We start from the raw sequence: 19,351 nt of genomic DNA, 5'->3' as shown, positions 1-19,351 counted from the left end.
CACCTGTACTAACATAACCACACCTGTGCTAACATAACCACACCTGTAGTAACACCTGTACTAACATAACCACACCTGTAGTAACACCTGCATTAACATTACCACACCTGTACTAACATAACCACACCTGTAGTAACACCCACAGTAACATTACCACACCTGTAGTAACACCTATAGTAACATTATCACACCTGTAGTAACACTATAGTAACATTACCACACCTGTAGTAACACCTGTACTAACATAACCACACCTATAGTAACATTACCACACCTGTACTAACACCTGTACTAACATAACCACACCTGTGCTAACATAACCAGACCTGTACTAACATAACCACACCTGTGCTAACATAACCACACCTGTAGTAACACCTGTACTAACATAACCACACCTGTATTAACACCTGTATTAACATTACCACACCTGTACTAACATAACCACACCTGTAGTAACACCTGTACTAACATAACCACACCTGTATTAACACCTGTATTAACATTACCACACCTGTACTAACATAACCACACCTGTATTAACACCTGTATTAACATTACCACACCTGTACTAACATAACCACACCTGTATTAACACCTGTATTAACATTACCACACCTGTACTAACATAACCACACCTGTAGTAACACCCACAGTAACATTACCACACCTGTAGTAACACCTATAGTAACATTATCACACCTGTAGTAACACTATAGTAACATTACCACACCTGTAGTAACACCTGTACTAACATAACCACACCTATAGTAACATTACCACACCTGTACTAACACCTGTAGTAATATAACCACACCTGTAGTAACACCCACAGTAACATTACCACACCTGTAGTAACACCTGTAGTAAGATTACCACACCTGTAGTAACATCTATAGTAACATTACCACACCTGTAGTGACACCTATAGTAAGATTACCACACCTGTAGTGACACCTGTAGTAATATAACACACCTGCTGTAATGGCAGAACCACTGATAGTGAATGTGACATGTGGGAGGGAAACATGAGTCCCACAAGAGCTTTGATGTATGAGGTTATGTTTTATTTAAATGGGCATTTAACACAAAGTGCCTGACACAAACTTGGGTGATAATCTGTATTATAACAGTTTTCTGGAGGTTTAAATGAAGTGAAGGTAACAGGAGGGTCAGGTTCTGTCTCAGAGCTGTGGTGGCTGATGAGCAGGTGTGTGTTCATGGTTAGTTTGGACACTGTTGGACATGAACTGAGTTGTATTATATTTGCTCTGTGGCTCTCTGTATGTTATAGCTCTTGTCTGTTGTATTTTGTACTGTTTTATAAGACCATGTGAGCTGGGCACCCTCTGGGGCAAGACACATGGAAAAATAAATAACTTTCTCACTGACTGGAGCACCTTTCGCGTTACTTTGCTCTCCTCGGCTGAGTCTCTGGGTCTTCCTGTTTGACATGGAAAGTTTGTTTGTGTCTCAGCTGTCCAGCTCAGTGCTCGGCTCTCCGCGCGGTGCATGCTGGGTGACGCTCAGACAGGGTGGCGAGTCGGGAGCTGTAACCGGCTGACTCAACCCTCTGCTCGGCTTCTCTGTTTCCACCGACCGCGGCCCCCCGCCGCCGGCTCTGATTCACACCGGACGGGCAGCACCTGGTTTCACCGAGTCATGGGAATCAGCGGTGAGGGTCCCGCGGCTGGCCGAGCTGTTTTTATCGGCGCCGGAGGCGCCTGCTGTCAGCCGACCCGGATGCAGCGGACAGGCTAACGCTAGCTAACGCTAGCTAACGCTAACAGTGTTGTTGTCGTTAGCTCCAGCAAGCTAGCTAGGTTAGCTAGCTGCGTAGTTAGCTAACTACTTGACTTCTCCCTCTCTTATGTGGTATATATTTGCAGCGCTAGGCCTTGTAAATGTCGGCATTAAGTATTACTGTTGCGGAATATCACAGCTAAGGAAATGACAGCAAACTAATGTGACTGGTTATCCAAGATAAGCTAACCAAGCTAACGTTAGCCACCCCATCTCAGCGTTTTGGCCGTCTTTGGCCTTAGCCGGCTAATGCTAGCTGATACTTTCATGCCAGGTTCATATTATTTATTATTTTATATTCGCTGTGTGTTCCTTGTAACTCAAATGTGTCAGTACGCTGTCATATTTTGTCTCGCCATCAAACCACACAGTCCTGTCGCTGCTTAGAGAGCTGACTTTCCGTGTCAGCCAACCATGGACGGCAGAAAACGTTAAAACTAACGAACTAACTCGAGTGATTTTCTTAAATCAGCAGGTAAACTCAGCAGGTAAACCCAGCAGGTAGTTTGCTGTGTAAACAGTTCGGAGCTGGCAGCTGTGAGAGAACCTGTGCTAATTTCATACCTGGACGTTATTACAGCTGTTTTCATAGTAGACAGAGTTATACACGGGTATCTGTAATGTGTATTTTATTTTAGCTTGAAACATTGATATAATTTGTCTCAGCCTTCCTTAAAGTTATGTGAATTCACCAGTCATAAAGATGAAATGCCCCATACAATAGAATATAACAGCAGAAACCTCTGTCGTCTCTCAGGGGACAAGATGTGGACTCTGCTGTTTTCAGAAATATTTGCTTGACCCTTTATTGTGAAGGTGAAGAGCTGGAGCCACTTGTTTGAAGCCTGGTTCAGTTTAATGTGGGCATAAATTAACTGCCTGTAGATGGGCTGTTAGATAAGGACAACAATGCAAACTTTCTGACACGCACACACACACACACACAAACACACACACTGCTGCAGTTGGAGGCTGGGAATGCAAACAGTGTCTGTCCTCCTGGCATTTAAAGAGGTCTTGGTGAACATCACTTGTGCTGGTTTTGTTCACAGATGGGAGTCTCGACAAACATTCTTGAAAATAAAGCTTTTAAACCACATCCCGTTACCCTATGAAGGAGGGAAAAAAACTAAATTCAACACCCTCTGCAAAGGAAAACACTTTTTTTTGGATACTTCATTTTTAAATTGTCAGCTAAGTTCAGTTGACAAGCTAAAGTAATGTACAACACAAGCTTAGTTAAGTGTTTCTAAAGAGTTAATATTTGTTTTCTGAGACTCCCCCAGTCGGCTGCTGGTCTGCATGTTGCCTCATGTCAGTCTTTGGGTCGATGTAATCTCAGTTTATACCCCCAAGTACATAAACACAACATGTTAGGTCAGAAAATGTTTGATTTATGTTTATATCACATTCTCACTAATGTGGTCAGTTCCGGCCTCACCTCAGTCTTGTAGATCACAGTGTCAGTTTGCTGTTACTGGTTAATTACTGTCACTTTGAAGCCAATTGTCCCGTTTTAGTCCAGAGTGCTTTAGTAATTCAAGTTACATTACAGCTTCAGCTGCACATCAAGCTAATCTGTCCTGAAGTGCCGTGGAGAGCTGCCCTCATTCTGCTCTTATTAGCAGGCTGGAGGAGGACTCTGCTCTGCGGGAGCTATACCACGACAATCTAAACACATGTATTTTTAATAACATCTTAATAGACACTTATTGTCACCTTTCTAACAAAGCCCCTCTCCCTCTCCCAGGTATAAACAGGAGGATTTGTTGAAATTGCCGGAGAACCATGGAGCCAGATGTGATTCGCATGTACTCCTCCTCTCCGCCGCCGATGGAGGACGGTGCCGAGGAGGAGGAGGACGAGTTCGGAGACTTCGGCGGTTTCTCTGGCGTCCCCAACAGCATCAGCTTCACCGAGTTCGACACGCCCACTACTTTCAACCAGACGCAGGCCTTGAACGCCACCTCACCACCTGAACTGATCAGCGGCAGACGCGTGGTGGGATTCTCCGGCGTCGGCTCCGCTAACAGAACTGATGAGCTCTCCAAGGCCAATGGTGTCGTGCCAGGAGGCCGCACGGGTGGCAGTCCCTCAGAGAGAGCTGTCAGCGAGGCTAAAAAGGTCCTCGCCGGCTCCCTGGATTTCCCGGGGAGTGACCAGGCCGGCACCGAGCCTGCTGACTGCAATGGTGGCACAGAGGTGCTGACAAACGGGTTCGCAATGTTTGAAGTTCAGGGAAGCCCTTCCTCGCAGAATTCTGTCCACTCTCATAAAAAAGGAACCTCCACTGAGGAAATGGGCAGCGTCCCTGCTGGCAGCCCAGAGGACGATTTTGCAGACTTTGCTGCTTTTTCCAGTGCTGAAGGACACTTCAGCCAGACGGCAAACAAGGACTTGGACAATCCCAGTGGGGATAGCTGGCTGGCGGAGGGCGCCTGCCAAGAGCACTGTATTATAGAACAGGGAACGACTTTAGAGGACGATGTCAGGGACACAAACAGAGCTGGACCCGACACGTCCGTCTCTGATTCCATATCTGTCTCTGCCGTGGCTGCAGACGGCTCGGACAGCAGGGACCGCCACTCTCACACAGATGCTGACTTTGAACAAAGGGACGTAGCCTTTGCACACGAGCACTCGGCCTCTGAAGCAGTTTGCACTGAGACGCCCCTCTCCCTGAATGGGGTTGACTTGGTGGGCGGGGACAGGCCCGAAGATGGGATGGGCTGCAGAGAAAACGACTTCTTGCCTGAGACGACCGCTGACGGCGAGGCGGGGCGGTTGGACGGGAAAGGCTCCGGAAACGAGACTGAAACAGAAACAGAGACGGAGACGTCTTTTGGCCGGCCACTGTCGACAGACGCTCTGGAGGAGTATGGAGACATGAGCACCACGGGCTCCGTGCCCTCCCCACCCCTCCAGGAGGACACCGCCACACCCGCCGACCATAGCCAGCTGGCAGAAGACGACGATGATGATGAGGATTTTGGGGACTTTGGAGACGTCAGTTCCTTCGGTGGCCAGGGCTTCCCTGACTTTGAGCAGCTGGAGGTGCAGCAGGAGCAGGGTGGGTCGAACAGCTCTGTGCCTGCACAGGAAACGGCAGATGCTGAGGACAACGATGACTTTGGTGATTTTGACACCCCTAAATTCCACACTAGTGGAACAGAGGGGGAGGATGGAGGCAAATTTGCAGACTTCCCTGTCAGTGACAGTTTTGGAAATTTCAGTTCAGCTGTCGTGGGTGCAGACGGCGAGGCGGACGCAGGGTGGAGCGCCTTCGACCAGCCCGAGCAACAGCAGGTCGAGGGAGAATCATGGGCGGCGTTCAGCGTAGAGCCGAGCGCCGCTCCTCCCCTGGGGGGCGAAGAGGAGGGGTGGCATGAAACTGAAGCTCCTGCCCTCAGCGACCAAACCAGCAGGACAGACAGAACCCCGGTAAGTACAGAGGGAAGCCACATTTACACCAAGCATGTGGCTTCTAGACAGGGTTTTATAAAAAAAAAAAAAAAAAAAAAATCCAGGACTATCCACAACAAAGCAGGTGACACCGTTTCCATCAGCAGACGTCATGAATGCAGGTTTTACCTCCAGGTTAAACTGAAAGTGTTTCCTCTAATTTCTGCCTCAGTGGTCTCTCATTACAACACTGTGAGGTCAGAATCAAATCCAAAAGATGGTGATTTATTGGGGATTCATCACGTTATGAATTAAGGTTACACAGGTGTTAGGACTGCCTTCCTAAAAGTGCAGAGCAAGTCCAGCATCATCTCGGCTGTGTGCGTCTCAAATGAAAAGGAAGACCCAATTACACCTCTGCTGATAATGACCCGGGACTGTTGGAGGGTTCAGAATGCAGGACTGAAACACAGGTGAACCTGTTTACGCTGGCACCAGTGTGTCCTGGATGGCAGTGGGATTATAGCTCAGTGTAAAAGGCATCGAGAAACACACCAATCCCAGCTAGAGTCATTTACCAGACAGAGAACTTACTTAAAGATGCAAAATCAAGCGCTTTGTGAAACACTGCAGTGAGAAACAGGAAAACAAAGGAGGTAGAGCAATGTAACACCAACAGAAAAAAAATAATAATAATGGGGGAAGTAAGAGCAACAGAGGATAACAGAGTGTATATGAGGAAAGCTGTTGAATAAAAACCTATAGGTTTTGGGACAGGGTTAATTATTTAGATGACTTTGGTTTCTAATTAATAATCATGAACACTGGCAGTTGGGAAAATAACAGTTCCTCTCAAATGCCTGCAAGTTGAAAATAGTCAAGGTGTTGATATAAAATAAAGTTAAAAGCAAACAAAAAAAAAAGTTCAAAAAATGATTAATTAAGGTTAGTAATCGTTGCCATTATATCTAGCCAAATCAGTCTGATAACACAGAATCAGCAGTATGAAAACTCAAATGACATTCACCAACTTTTGATTCTTAACCCTGGAAAACAGAATATGGTTGATTTAGTTTCTTACACATTGGCAGTTCAGCCTATGCACTGTCATCTTGCGCCTCAAAAATACATTTTAGGTGTTTCCGGTCGCTTCAATCAGCTCAGTCAGTAGTTACGAAGTAGACTTTGTTCAAGGTCAAAGTCGTAGTAGTTACTGTGCCAAAATGACTTCTGCTCCCACTCATCACTAACAGGTAAAATACACTGCAAACCGTGACAGTCGAGACCGGCCTGACAGAATGCCACAAGATAAAAAAGGATTTTAAACAATGAACCTGTCACCACAGACTGTGGGCGGCAGACAAAGCACATTGAGAAGGATCAGATTTACATCGAGCCACCAGTCATGGTTGTTAATATTTGGCTGCGTGGCTCCCGATGAGGAACCCTGATACCGACTTCCACTGTTTGTATTAAATATTTACCGAGCCATTACTCATAAAGGTCAGCCTCTGATGGACCGGAGCCTTCCTTCAGAGGCAGAGCGGCCTGAAAGGGAAGTGTGGAAGAGGGCGTTAACATTGTACATGGACAGAGTTGTGACACACACACACACACACACACACAGTGATGTTTATAATGAGTATTGAGAAATCACCTCCCCTCTTTCAGGAATGTAACCTGGGCAGGTATTCTGTTCCAAGTGCATTCCATTCAGATTAAAACACAAAACCTCTAGTAACCACTGGAGTGCCGCGGCTGAAGCCCAGTGGGAGTTCTGCCTTTGTGTGTGTGTGGCGTTATGGTTTCCTGTTCGACCGCACAGCCTCGGCCCGCTGCCAGTCAAACCAGTACGACAGAGCGAAGAGGAAACCGGGGCAGAGCTGACAGAGCGCTTAAGCCAAGGACACCCGCGGCCCGCAGTTAGTCACAGTCACACTCAGCAGCTGCAGGTCACCGAATCTCACTGCTCTTTCTGTCTGAGAGAGCCACACATTTGACAGCTCAACCTTACTTTTCACTTCCTCTGCTGGAACCGAAGCGCACCAGTCAAGTGAATTTGTCCATTTCATTTATGTTGCAAATTGTTGCACATCATGATTTGCTCAGGAACATGTTGCTTCAAAGCCCAGAAGACATCAGCCGATGCACTTACGTATCACAATTTGTATTTAATGATTTTTATATCGAGGTTTTATTACTGAATTGATTTAAAGTAAAGATGTTATCATATGGAAATATTCAACCAAAGGAATCTGTACCGAACATGTCATGCTTGGTTGTTGGCAAGGGGGCTAAATATCGCTCCAAATTCAGCAAAATTTTGGCGAGGGAAAAACTAGCATGGCTGTTTTCACAGGGGGACGCTTGACCTCTGACCCCCAGATGTGTGAATGAAAATGGGTTCTGTGGGCAGCCACGGCTCTCCCCTTTGCAGACATGCCCACCTTCTGTATAAAATGACCTCTAGTGACCTCTAGGAGAATCACAGCCTCATCAAACTTTACAGCCACAAACTAGAGGATAATTCAAAAAACTTAAATCAAAATAAATCATCATATTGAATCGCAGTACTTGTGGAGTTGCACTGCTCAACAATTGCAATACATATCAAATTGGCACCCGAGTGTCATGATAGTATCAAATCAGGAGATAAACATCTCATCCTGCACTTCAGGACCGGCTCCATACCGGCGATTTTGCAGTGATTATATGTTGTGAAATCTTTCACAGCCCCACATGGTTTGCAAAATGTTTTGTTGCAGTGTAAAATGCAGGTGATTTTCAGGAAAATCACTGGCATCGCCCTTTTAAAATCACCCCTACTATCTAATAAAGCACAGATGCTAAAAAAAAAATCCAACATATTTGATCTTGTCTTAAGCGTCCTTGTGAGTCTTTGGAGAAACAAAACTGCGCCACCATTCGTTTTCACACCACAGGAAGTTTCTCCCGAGTTTCTCAGGAAACTCCTTAAGAATCTGCAAATGTAGGCAAACACTGAAAATCCTCGGGAAAGTCCTCTAGTTTGGCCCTCCTTTGCTTTAGAGAAACTAGTTCATGGCCGGGGAAATCCAGGGAAGGAGGAAGTGAATCAAAACATGATATCCTTCTCATACAACAGCTGCTGTGCAGGTGCCCACGAGCAAGGCAGTCAGGTTAAACTGCTGGTCTCAGTGCTGATGGAAGCGAGGCTGGAACTTAGCAGACCCTCCCGGGAGAAATGAAGGTTAAACAAGAATAGAAAGAACTTTTTCACACTTTCCTCCCTAACTGTAGGCTCTCTCACACAGAGAACCTGTCAGATCGTTTTTTTTATTTTATTCTGGCAGCGCTACTCATTTGTCCTGCTCACAATTTTAGCTGATATGTGTAAAACCTCCATTTACAAACTTGGGAATCGCAAAACTCTGTTCGTCCCAGGTCAATGATGTATTTAAGGCCGTTATTTAAATAAGGCCGCACTAGGAATAGATGACGAGTACATTTCTTGTCTGTCTTTGGCATGAAAATTCATTAACGGTGCACTTCAGCTTAATATCGGTTTCCTCTTCAAAGGGCAGAGAGAAATACAAAAGATGTTTCTGGCCTGTTTATTTTCTCTTCCTCTTGGTGCTCATGTTGAAAACAAACAAAAAAAAATCAATAGTCTGTATGCATGAAGTGCTGCAAAAATGATGCTGTCAGACAAATTCCAGGATGTAAGTGGCTGGTCTGGGTAGCACATGGTACGGGGTTATCCTAATGTGAGAAGAGGTTAATCAGCCACAAAATGTCAGATGTCATCCCGGAAATTTTTGTCAGATGTGTGACCAGATGTCATGTTTAAGGTCTTCCACTCCACACCCATTTTTAAGACCCATTTAAGGGTGTGTGTGTGTGTGCGTGCGTGCGTGTGGGTGTGGATGTGGGGTGGGGGTCTTGAAGGCGAGATAAAAGGTCATCACAGTAGATGTCGCATAATTATCAGTGTCATAAATCTATAATAAACATTGTGGTAAACAGGGCCCTCATCAAATGAACATCTGATGACGTCCCTGGTGAACATATGGATAATAATAATTAATAATAAGTAAATAATTAATGATATAATTCTGTCTTTCTTCTGTGAGAGAGTGGTGCCTCTCCTTGTCTACAGTTTGCAGCTTGCCGTGTGAGAGGGGCTCGGCTGATTGAGCTCGTGTAGCTCTGTAAAACGAGACGTTGAAGAGATGTTCGCTCTGTGTTCTGAACCCTGTGTGTGTCCGGCCCTGCAGGCGTCGCTGTCCAGCCGTCTGGAGCGGCTGTTTCAGAGCAGCTTCCCTCAGACCCCCGTCCCGCAGGTGGGGGACGAGGTGGCGTCGCTGAAGACCCTGCTGGAGCCTCCGGAGGAGAAACCTCAGGCGGGACAGGAGGAGGAGAGCAGGACGCCGCGCAACGGGTGGGTCTGCACCTCCTCGACACCAAAAACATTAAACAGGCACTGTTTTTACACATGTGTATACAGCATTTGATATGGAAGTCATCAGCATGGCAGAAAAGCCTTGGGATACAAGTGATATCAGATTTTTTTCAAATGCATAAAGGTGAAAGTGAAAATGCAAAGAAGGCTTTTGCTTGCTTTTTTTTTTAGTGTATTCCGTCCACAAATTACTCTGGTATTTCCCTGCCATCTTTATAACTTCTTAAATAACACCATTGTAATTTTATTTTATTTTTTCCCATCACCGTTAATTCCCATGGAAAGGCTAAACCTGCTGTTGTGTTTGCTGCAGTCAGAAGCTCCTGCTGTCTGTTCTGCTGCAGGTTTCAACTCGGAGACAAGCTGCTGCACCCATGAACTCCATCCATCATTCTAAATGAGCCACTCATTTTTTTAACGTGATTTCTTCAGCACTGGGGTAATTAATATCGGTGTGATGACTCACTGATGCATCCAGGTGCAGCAAACTTAATGTGTAAGATGCGGCTCCATTGATTCACAGCCGGTATCGATACAAAGCTGGAAGCGAATCTCAAAACATCAACACATCTCAACTCGATGTGCATATGATTTATTTTTAGCATCAACTAACTGCTGTATTATTTTCAAATTTTGTGTGTTGGTTTCTCTCTGTGAGTGTGAAAGGTCTCATCAGGTCACATGACCCCCCCTCCCACCGCTCCCCTCATGTAAAAAGAAAACAAGTGCTCCTCGTCCTCTCCTGCCTTTCCTCTTTATTTCCTCAAAGATGTTGACCGACAGTGAGGATATTTGCATTGCAATACCAAACGTGCATCAAGCGCAAGTTTGAAAAACAAAAGGTTTATGCTGGAAAACCTTTATGCACAACATGTCAAACAGCAGTGAGACACACAGGTGGCACCAGCGACACCACCTGCAGCTTCAAACATGGAAAAGTGTTGTACCAAAATGTTCCTCCACAGCCCACTTCCTGTGCACGGTCACATCGTACTACTAAAGCCACAGCACTCTTCAAATGAAACAGAGCGTCATCATATCTCACCGCAAAAATGCATTAGAAACAGTTTTAATGTGTTGTTTATGGTATCTCATTAACAGATGACACTCCTAATAATATGTTAACACCACTGTAATGTCCCCTTCTCTCTCTCCGGTCACTGGATGTGGTCAATCTGTCCGGATTTCCTCTGGCAGTTGATAGTAGAACTATAACTTTAATAGAATCAAAATGTAAAGATTCAATCTGTGTAACACATCATGTCTTATTGTGTCAGGGCTGAATCGTATCGTACAGAATCGTTGGCTAGTCAAAGGAATAAACCGGCAACGTTTGGTAGAATTTTGTTAGTTTCTAAAATGACTGTGTATTTCAAATGCATGGTACGCTGTGTAAATTAGACAGCTTTGAAGTCGCTGTAAGGGTTTTTTTTTTTTTTTTTTAACTTTGACAGAGCCAGGCTAACGACTCCCATATCTGGATGCATTGTATTATTGAACATGTATTGAGATGCGTACTGAGAGTCTCATTGGCTGAGATGCACACCCCTATTAATTAAGTGAGGCAGGATGAAGCTGGAGATGGAGTGAACTCCTCACTTCATGCTGATGGAGGTTTTCAGTCGTCTGTAATCTTCAGGATTACACAGAAAGTGGAGTTGCCTTTGACTCACGAGTGTCAGATATCTCCTCATGTTCACGTTTTCAGAATGGTTCTGCTTCTCACCTACACTTCAGCAGCCAGTAATGAATCTCTGTGTGTCAGGCATTTTGCACTTTCTGGAGCTCTAATCTTGCTTTATTGTTCCCCCCTTCCCAAAATGTAATGCTCTGTGGAAATGGACGTCTGTATGCATTTTCACTGTTTATACCTGACTTTCTCTTTTTGTGAGATAATGGTGATTGCCTTTACCTTTTTATCTTGACCTTGACCTTGACCTTGGCCGTGTGTTGTGATTGGCCGGTGCAGGGCGGTGCGGGGGGGCGTGTGGAGGCAGCTGCAGGACATTCACGATGCGTTCGGGCTCAGACACCAGTGGGGCGGCTCCCACTGCAACAAAACACTACTCTGCTCCCTGGGCATCGACATCCGAAACATCGTAAGTTTGTTCCCTCTGTCTGTTGTTATTAATAAACCTCAATAACTTTATTTCTTTAATGTCTGCAGCTCTTTTGTAAACAGTTAAACACTGACACACAATGACGAAACAATCACGGGTTTTAGCGAAGGGAAAAATGTCATACAAATGTATAAAACACTGAGAACAAGATGGGCAAAATCTGAATATATACCAAGTTATCAACTGAATCCATTAAAAAGCCTTAAGTCTTAAACTAAATGGTCAAAAAAATGAAAAAATATTAAAACGCCCTAAATTGAGATGTCCTTTGTATTTTTAACATGTAATGGTGAGTTTCTCTGTCCTGCGTGTCCACTCTTGGATTAATCCAGAAAAGAGTCAGTAGAGTAATCTGTATCTTGTCTGCTACACACGTCTGGACTTCGTGTTCCTAAGCTCTTAATATCCTGTTGTTCGTTTTGAGCTTTGATTAGCTTTGTTCCAGCCGGACGTCGGCTAATTCACCAGCTGTCTTTTTGTGATTTGGTTTTGACTTGGTGTTGAATTCACTTCTGGCATTAGCATTAAAAAGGAGTGAAAGTTTTAAACCTGGTCTCTGAATCCTGCAGATGGCCTGTGTGAAGCTTCTCTGTGCTAATGTGTTGAAATAAACGAGTTAAAGGTACATTAAGTAACAAATGGCCCTTTATTGCCCCCTGCTGTTGAGATATCGCAGCAACACTTCTGTACGTCGCCTCCTCCGACACAGAGACATTGTATTTTCAGATATCTCAGTTTCAGAGTTAATGATGTTTACCTGACGGCAGGAAGCTGTGTGAGGTTTCTGACCCGCTGCTTTTCTCCCTGCAGCTGTTCACAGGACAGAAGAAGCAGCCCGTCATCGTCCCCATGTACGCCGCCAGCCTGGTGAGTCAAACCGACCTGCTTATCACAATCAGAAACACGTCATTGCTCCCCGAAGCGAAACTGGGTCAGCTGCAGTTTCTCTAATTCAAGAGAAAAAATATATAAGGATAAGCGAAATTACAAGAGAGTATATCTACTAATATTATAATAATACTGCTGCTGTTACTGCTGTTATTATTACTACCACTTCTACTGATGCTACAACTGCATTTTAAAACATGACTTTTTCTTCAGCTTACTGATCATTGGAGGACTTTTATCAAATAAACACTTGCATAAGCTCTAAATGATCATTTTCAAGTCATTTAAAATTTGAGTTAACAAATCTTTGATTTGGTGTATTGATGTAGGTGTATTTTAAATCAGCTGTTGTTGTGCATCTTTAGGCGTCTTGCATATTTTTGTTTTAGATGTAGTTTTGTTATATGCTGCCCTCTTTACCAGGTCTCTCTTGTCAAGCAATTTCAGCCTCAGTCGGTCTTTACCTGGTTAAATAAATGTAAACTAAAATAAATAAAGTGTGTGCTTCACAGATGAGCGGAGCACACAGATAAAAACGAGTGAAAAACAGTCCAGCTGTCATATAAGGTTCCTCGTGGATGTTGATTTGATGACCAAGCTGTGTGTGTGTCTGTGTGTTGAAGGGGATGCTGGAACCGACCAAAGAGCCTGTGAAGCCCGTCTCTGCAGCAGAGATGATCGCTTCCATAGCACAAGCTCCTGCAGCGGGTCCAGAGAAAAGCCCCTGCGCCCCGGACACAGTCCAGGTGGGACTCCGCTCCTCCTGCATGTTAACCCTCCAGTCCAACGTTACAGTCAAACTGTTTGCTTTATTCTTCGTAAGACAGTATTCAGATTAAGCTGTTTATACGTGTTGCTGACAGAAGTCTTCCATTCATGCTACAGCGGGCAGACAAGATTCAGCCTGGCCTCTGTTTCCTCCTGTTTTAATCTTCAGATCTCACACAGTCATACTGAAAACGCAGATTCATGTTCGCTCAGGTTTATGCGTCGTCAAGCCGTTAAATGCTGCTAGAAGTCCTGCAGAAAGTCAGAGTGATTATGGCTGAAATGCCAACTCAAATCCCAGTACACCACGTGTATTAATCTGACGTTAATCTGGCTGTGACTTCATCCAGGTTGAGGTGATCACAAAATTCTGTTCACACATGGACCTTTTCCTCTTTTGACTCACTCATGTAAACACATCACAGACCAAAACAAACACTGAACCCTTTGATTACCCTGTTATCACACCTGCTAACCCTGCTTTAGTAGAAATAACATGATGTGTATGTATGATGTGTGTGTGTGTGATGTGTGTGTATGATGTGTGTATGTATGATGTGTGTGTGATGTGTGTGTGTATGATGTGTGTGTATGATGTGTGTATGTATGACCGCTGCTGGAAGATTTCCCTCTGACTGATTGTTCATCTCCTCCAGCAGGAGGCGCTCCCACCCGTCCAGTTTGACTGGAGCAGCAGTGGCCTTACCAACCCCCTGGATGGTAGGACACCCCCCCACCTCCACCTCTACACAGACACACACACACACACATCTCCTCTCTCCTCCTTTCACGTTCTCCACTCTTGTGTGTTTTCCTCTCTCTCTCTTTTCTTGTTTCTGCCTCTCACTTCCTGTCGTCTCATCACGTCCTTCCTGCTGATGTTAACTGCTGCTGAGTGTCACATTTACTGCCCCCCCACCCCCACCCCCCGTGCAGGGTTCAGTCTCAAACACACCACACACTGCTGGCTTTGTTACTAACTTGCTATGTTTAGAGGTCATTTTCCACTCGGTCTGAGATGTAGATGTCAGATTATTTGCTGCGTCCCCAAGGACAAAAAACGCAACCTAAAACAGTTTAGTACTGGAAGTTGTGTTGGGTCAGTCCGCTGACGCAGCATCACTGCTCGCTGCTTCCTGTGGGCGTGGCTTCAGCTCACTGTAACAAACACAGAGACTAAACTCTCTGTAGAGCGTAGAGCGAACACAGTTGTGCTTCCCATCTGTGAGTGTGTGTCCTCGCTAAACCTGTGGCTTGCTTAGATGTTATCAGTCTAAATCACACCCAGCTGGTTTCATGTTCATGCATTCATGAAAACCATCGTCAGACTCTCCGCATGTGAACCGCTGACTCCTCCTCCTCCTCATCATCATCGTCAGATCACATCTTCATCAGCTGCAGAAATCAAACCAGTCTAATGCTTTGTTAACATTTCTCAGTTAGTTGCCTCTTCTCTCTGAGCACTGACCGGCTGCATGTCTCTCTGTGGTTGGTGTCTTCTCTCTCTCTCTCTTTCTCTCTCTCTCTCTTGTGTTTGTTAACCTTGGTCGCCCCCTGGGCCTGCTGACCGTGCTGGCTGCAGCGAGCGGAGGCTCCTCTCTGTTAAACCTGGATTTCTTTGGCCCTGTGGAGGACTCGGGCTCCAGCAGCTCCCCCTCCATCCCAGGTCAGCAGCTGCTCGCGGCCTTCTCTTCCTCATCTCCTCTTCCTCTTCTTCTCCTCTTCCTCTTTAAAGTCGACCTTCCCTCTCCACAATTCCCATACAATCCTCTTCTTTGAGAGAATCCAGATCTAATCAGGAATTTCACTGCTGCGCTCTGTGATTATGAGCGACTTTCCCTCGGTGTTTGGAGTGTTTTGGATTCTCTTGAAGGCTGCATGTCAAACTGATCTGCTGTCAGGTGGAAATATAAGTTAATTTTATGAAATCTGGCTCACCCGTCCAGGGCTTGTGAACTAAATAGATCCCCCTGCCAAAAATCATTTTAACAAAATATTCAACGTTCATTTTTTCAAATAGAAATCTCTGTTTCATGAACAAAATTTGGTTTTGTGTGAAAGATTAGAGGACGTTTTGGGCAAAATCCTCTTGTTCCGACTCCGAAAAATTAATTTGCCACAGCGTTGTTTGCCGCTCATGTAACAGCCAGCCAATCAGGAGCCGGGCTGATACAGAGCTGTTGTGTTGCTGTGATTTGATTGGCTCACCGGCACAGAGTGTACGGTGCCCAGCAGGGACTAAATAAGAAAACAGGCAAAGACCGAAGACCAAAATATGAGGTGTAGAGAGTTGAGCTCCAGCGTGGCGGGTGAGCCGGACTCATCGGTCCGCCTCAGATCTGACCGACGTTTCTAACCTCAGACCGTCTCTCACGGGATTCCTCGTCTCTGTAATGTTTTTTTTTTTTTTTTTTTTGACCGTTTGTTCCTCCTCAGGCGTGGACCCGGAGCTGTACGAGCTGACCACGGCCAAGCTGGACCCCAGCAGCTCCGGCAGCAAAGTGGCCGACGCCTTCGCCCGCCTCATGTCCACCATGGAGAAGACCAGCACCTCCACCAGGTCAGAGGTCACTCTCACCCAGCGGGGTCACATCAGGGCTCGGGCGGCGGTGTGTTCAGGGTCTGTGCTCACTGAAAGCAATAAATCATCTCTGAGGGGGCCAGGACATTAAACTAGAGACAGACCGATTAATCAATCAGCTGATGAGTCACTTTTTTGCTTACATTTTACATTTACATACATTTTATGATGCATTTTTTTACTTACATCCATGTCATTTTGGCCAAAGCTTTCACTAATTTTCTGGTAATGTTTGGCTAATTCACTCATGACCTTTTCCCCTGCATGTTTTTGAAAGAAATCCAGTGAATGTGCTCGGGTGTTAAAGGGTTAATTAGGGTTAACACTGACGAGTTTGACACCTGAACAGATCCATAATGAACACAAACTAAAATATATTTTCTCATTAGTGTCTTGAGGGTAAAATCACTCCCAGCGGGGGTTCAGAGCGTGAAAAAGATTGAAGGCTTGTTTTTTTTGTTTGTTTGTTTGTTGATGTTCAGACGTGTAACTTCCTGTTTGTTTCTTCTTCTCTCCCTGTGCGGCGGCAGGAAGCCGAGGAAGGAGGAGAACCTGAGCGAGGAGGCGGCCAAGGTGATCGCCGGCCTGCCCGACCTGTCCTTCATGCAGGCCAAGGTGCTCATGTTTCCCACCACGCTGACGCCTCTGGGCTCGCAGCCCGCCGCGGACTGAAGCCCCGCCCTCTGCCCCCCCAGCTGGCCCCGCCCACCCTCCCCTCCCTCACCGTCTCACTCGATCAAACTGTCGTCTTTTTCTCGCTTCCATGTTGTGGCTTCTCCCCCTTTATACGTTTTTTTTTTCCAATTTTTTTTTTTTAACCAAGCAAAGCATTTATCATCGTTGGAATCGGCGCGGCAACGGAGGACCTGCAGATTTAGACGTCATCAGATAATTTATAGAGCTGTTAATTTATAGAGGAAGGCTTAGCAGAGGTGTGCTGTTCATATTTAGACGAATCAACATGTATATAATCAGGGACAAAAAGTTTATTTTCCCGCCGTTTGACGTTTGTTTTTGGGTTTGTTTTCTTTTGTTTTTTTAAAGATTACTTTTGGAAGGTGATGTTCGTGTGGTGGGCGTGTGTTCATGTATCTGTGAAGGAACGAAAAACACTGGCTGATGTTCTCTGAGCGAGGCTCCAATCAAGGTGAAGCGGAACAGAAGTATAAATAAATAACATTTATATACATATATAATATATATAAATATATCTATATATCAACTTGAAACCACACTGCCTGCAAAATCCAGCTGAATGTTTCCCCTGTTGTGTTGATGGCCTTAGTTTTTACTTAGAGCGTAGGTTTTATCCTTTAACCCTCGGCTGCCACGCGCTGTACGTCTGCTCACCTTGTAATTTAACTGTAGCATTTTGATTTCTCTTTTTTTTTTTCTCTTTTTTTTATGTTTTAAATATATAAAATCATCACCCATATCAGTGCAGTCCATCCACTCTCATCAGAACGGACGACGGCTGCGTCTCGTCTTCGGGTCGGGAAGCTGCCGGTCACAGTTTGTCTGTGGCTGCTAGTTTTAGTTATTCAAAATGATTTAAAAAAAAAAAAAACATCTAGTTAGCTGGTGAACCGGTGGAAGAGATCGTAAACGTGCAGCTGTAGCAGCCGCTGTGGCCAGTGGACACACACACACACACACACACACACACACACACAGAAAAAAAAAAAACAAGTTTCCTGCCTCGTTTGTGTTTGATTTCCCGGGCCGCTCACGTGGATGTGGGCGCCCGGGGGTCGATGAAGGCGACAAATCGGATCAAAACCACTGAAACTCTGTGAAAGCGTCTCAGCAGCGAAGGGCGACTCGCGTCACAAGGGAATTAAGGGACCAATTTCTGCTTCCACGCGTTGGGTTGCGTACACTGTTCTGATATGAAGTGCTTCTTGTAGTTCTGGCTCTCATTCTTTCACTTTTATGTTTTGCGATATCTTGTTTTTTGTCGTCTTTTTTTTTTTTTCTTTTTCTTTTTTGGTTATACTACTGTCAGCCCCGTCTCCCAGGAGGATTTTGCACATTGTAAAGATGAAATGGATGTAATCATAGTTCACTGTGGCTTTAGACTGTGTACAGTTAAACTATGGACTGTAAAATGTACGGGAAAATTCCTATGGAAAAAAACGGAATCACTTGAAGAGCCTGTCAAAAGGTTAACGTGCATGCCCGGGTTCTTTTGAGACTATAAGTGTGTAAATTTTACTTTTAGTGTACACAAGAAATTAAAATAATTTAAGAGAAAAAGCTGTGGCCTGACTTCTCCTTCCTGTTTCCGCCGTTTTAGATCCACGAGATGTTTCCATTAAAGCAGTTTCTGTGGTTGTTTGTGCGTTTGTTTGTTTTGGACGATCAAAACTGTCTAACTATCATCAGACTGGAAATCAGCCTCTCTGCTGCCACCTGCTGGGCAAATCATGTTAAAAACTGCCTTTTCAGGACCAAAGACCTGAGGGAACCAGCTGGAAAAAGAGAATGTGTGTTTATATGTTTCTCTTTAATTTATCTGTACAGGTAAATATGACATAAAAACCTAATTCATTCATTCAGAGATCATCATCATCATAAAACCAAAGATGCTGTGTTTTTCTGAGGTTGAATTCTTTTAAATCAGAGAAATTTATTCTCTCTACACCCACGGTCAGTTTGAGGTCTGAGCCACTTCAGGGCCTCTTATGAAAATCTGAAATCTGACAGAAAGGAGGCGTCATGATGACAACATCCCTGTAGAGCTGGAGCTAATGATTATTCTCACCATCGATTAATGTGATATTTTTCTGATTCATTCATTAATCATATAGTGTTATAGTATTAACTTGATCAAGGTACAAATGGAGAAAAAGGAAGACAGTCTTAGGTTGGGCATTTTTAAGACTAAATGATCAGAATTATGAAATCACTGACATTTAAATATAGGATTGAAATAATTATGTTTGTAGTTTTCTCATTAAAAAAAAAAACAGTTTTCAAGTTTCAAGCTAGTTTTCTGGTAACTTCTTTTTTCTTGGTGGATTTTTTTTTTTTTTTTTTTTTTACTTTTCTCCTGATGCTCAGGTAAATGTTTGGGTTCCTTTAACCCTTTGAAACCTGAGCAAATTCATCTGAAATCTCTCAAAAACATAAGAAAAATGTAATGAGCAGCTTGACAAGAAATGACCGCGCAGTGTTCACAGAAAATGCCCTGAAAATTAGCCAAAAAAAAAAAAAAAAAAAATCCCTGAAATTTGTTTTTATGATTTTCTAATAAATTTCTCTTTTCAGTTTTCAGCTCATTTTAATTTTTGATCTTTTTAATTGGCTAATTTCCAGGTTATTTTCTTTTAACCTTACTCATTTAAC

At 44.4% G+C, this 19,351-nt stretch overlaps 1 protein-coding gene across 4 annotated transcripts; it reads left to right on the top strand.

The window, feature by feature from the left end:
• The first annotated feature begins 1,514 nt into the window (after positions 1–1,514).
• Positions 1,515–18,259, top strand: aftpha (aftiphilin a). 4 transcript variants are annotated; one of them, XM_030056859.1, is made up of 10 exons: positions 1,515–1,675; positions 3,554–5,244; positions 9,462–9,625; positions 11,616–11,745; positions 12,577–12,633; positions 13,278–13,400; positions 14,082–14,142; positions 15,005–15,088; positions 15,859–15,982; positions 16,534–18,259. In XM_030056859.1, the coding sequence occupies exons 2-10, from the start codon at positions 3,592–3,594 to the stop codon at positions 16,673–16,675; spliced, it is 2,538 nt and encodes an 845-aa protein (XP_029912719.1). In that variant the 5' UTR covers positions 1,515–1,675; positions 3,554–3,591; the 3' UTR covers positions 16,676–18,259. The 4 variants fall into 4 exon arrangements, with proteins under 4 accessions (XP_029912719.1, XP_029912718.1, XP_029912722.1 ...); XM_030056858.1 differs by having other exon boundaries at positions 14,079–14,142; XM_030056862.1 differs by lacking the exon at positions 15,005–15,088.
• The last annotated feature ends 1,092 nt before the right edge of the window (positions 18,260–19,351 follow it).

Source organism: Myripristis murdjan, chromosome 1 (assembly GCF_902150065.1).
Source record: "Myripristis murdjan chromosome 1, fMyrMur1.1, whole genome shotgun sequence".
Lineage (NCBI taxonomy): Eukaryota > Metazoa > Chordata > Actinopteri > Holocentriformes > Holocentridae > Myripristis > Myripristis murdjan.
Note: the sequence above shows the minus strand (reverse complement) of the source record. Positions and strands in the feature narration are given on the sequence as shown.

Bases quoted from the DNA above. Each gene is read 5' to 3' on its own strand.
- aftpha (XM_030056858.1), top strand. From the start codon at position 3,592: ATGGAGCCAGATGTGATTCGCATGTACTCCTCCTCTCCGCCGCCGATG. The intron at 9,626-11,615 runs GTGGGTCTGCAC...TGGCCGGTGCAG, and splicing joins AGCAGGACGCCGCGCAACGG to GGCGGTGCGGGGGGGCGTGT. The intron at 11,746-12,576 runs GTAAGTTTGTTC...TTCTCCCTGCAG, and splicing joins GCATCGACATCCGAAACATC to CTGTTCACAGGACAGAAGAA.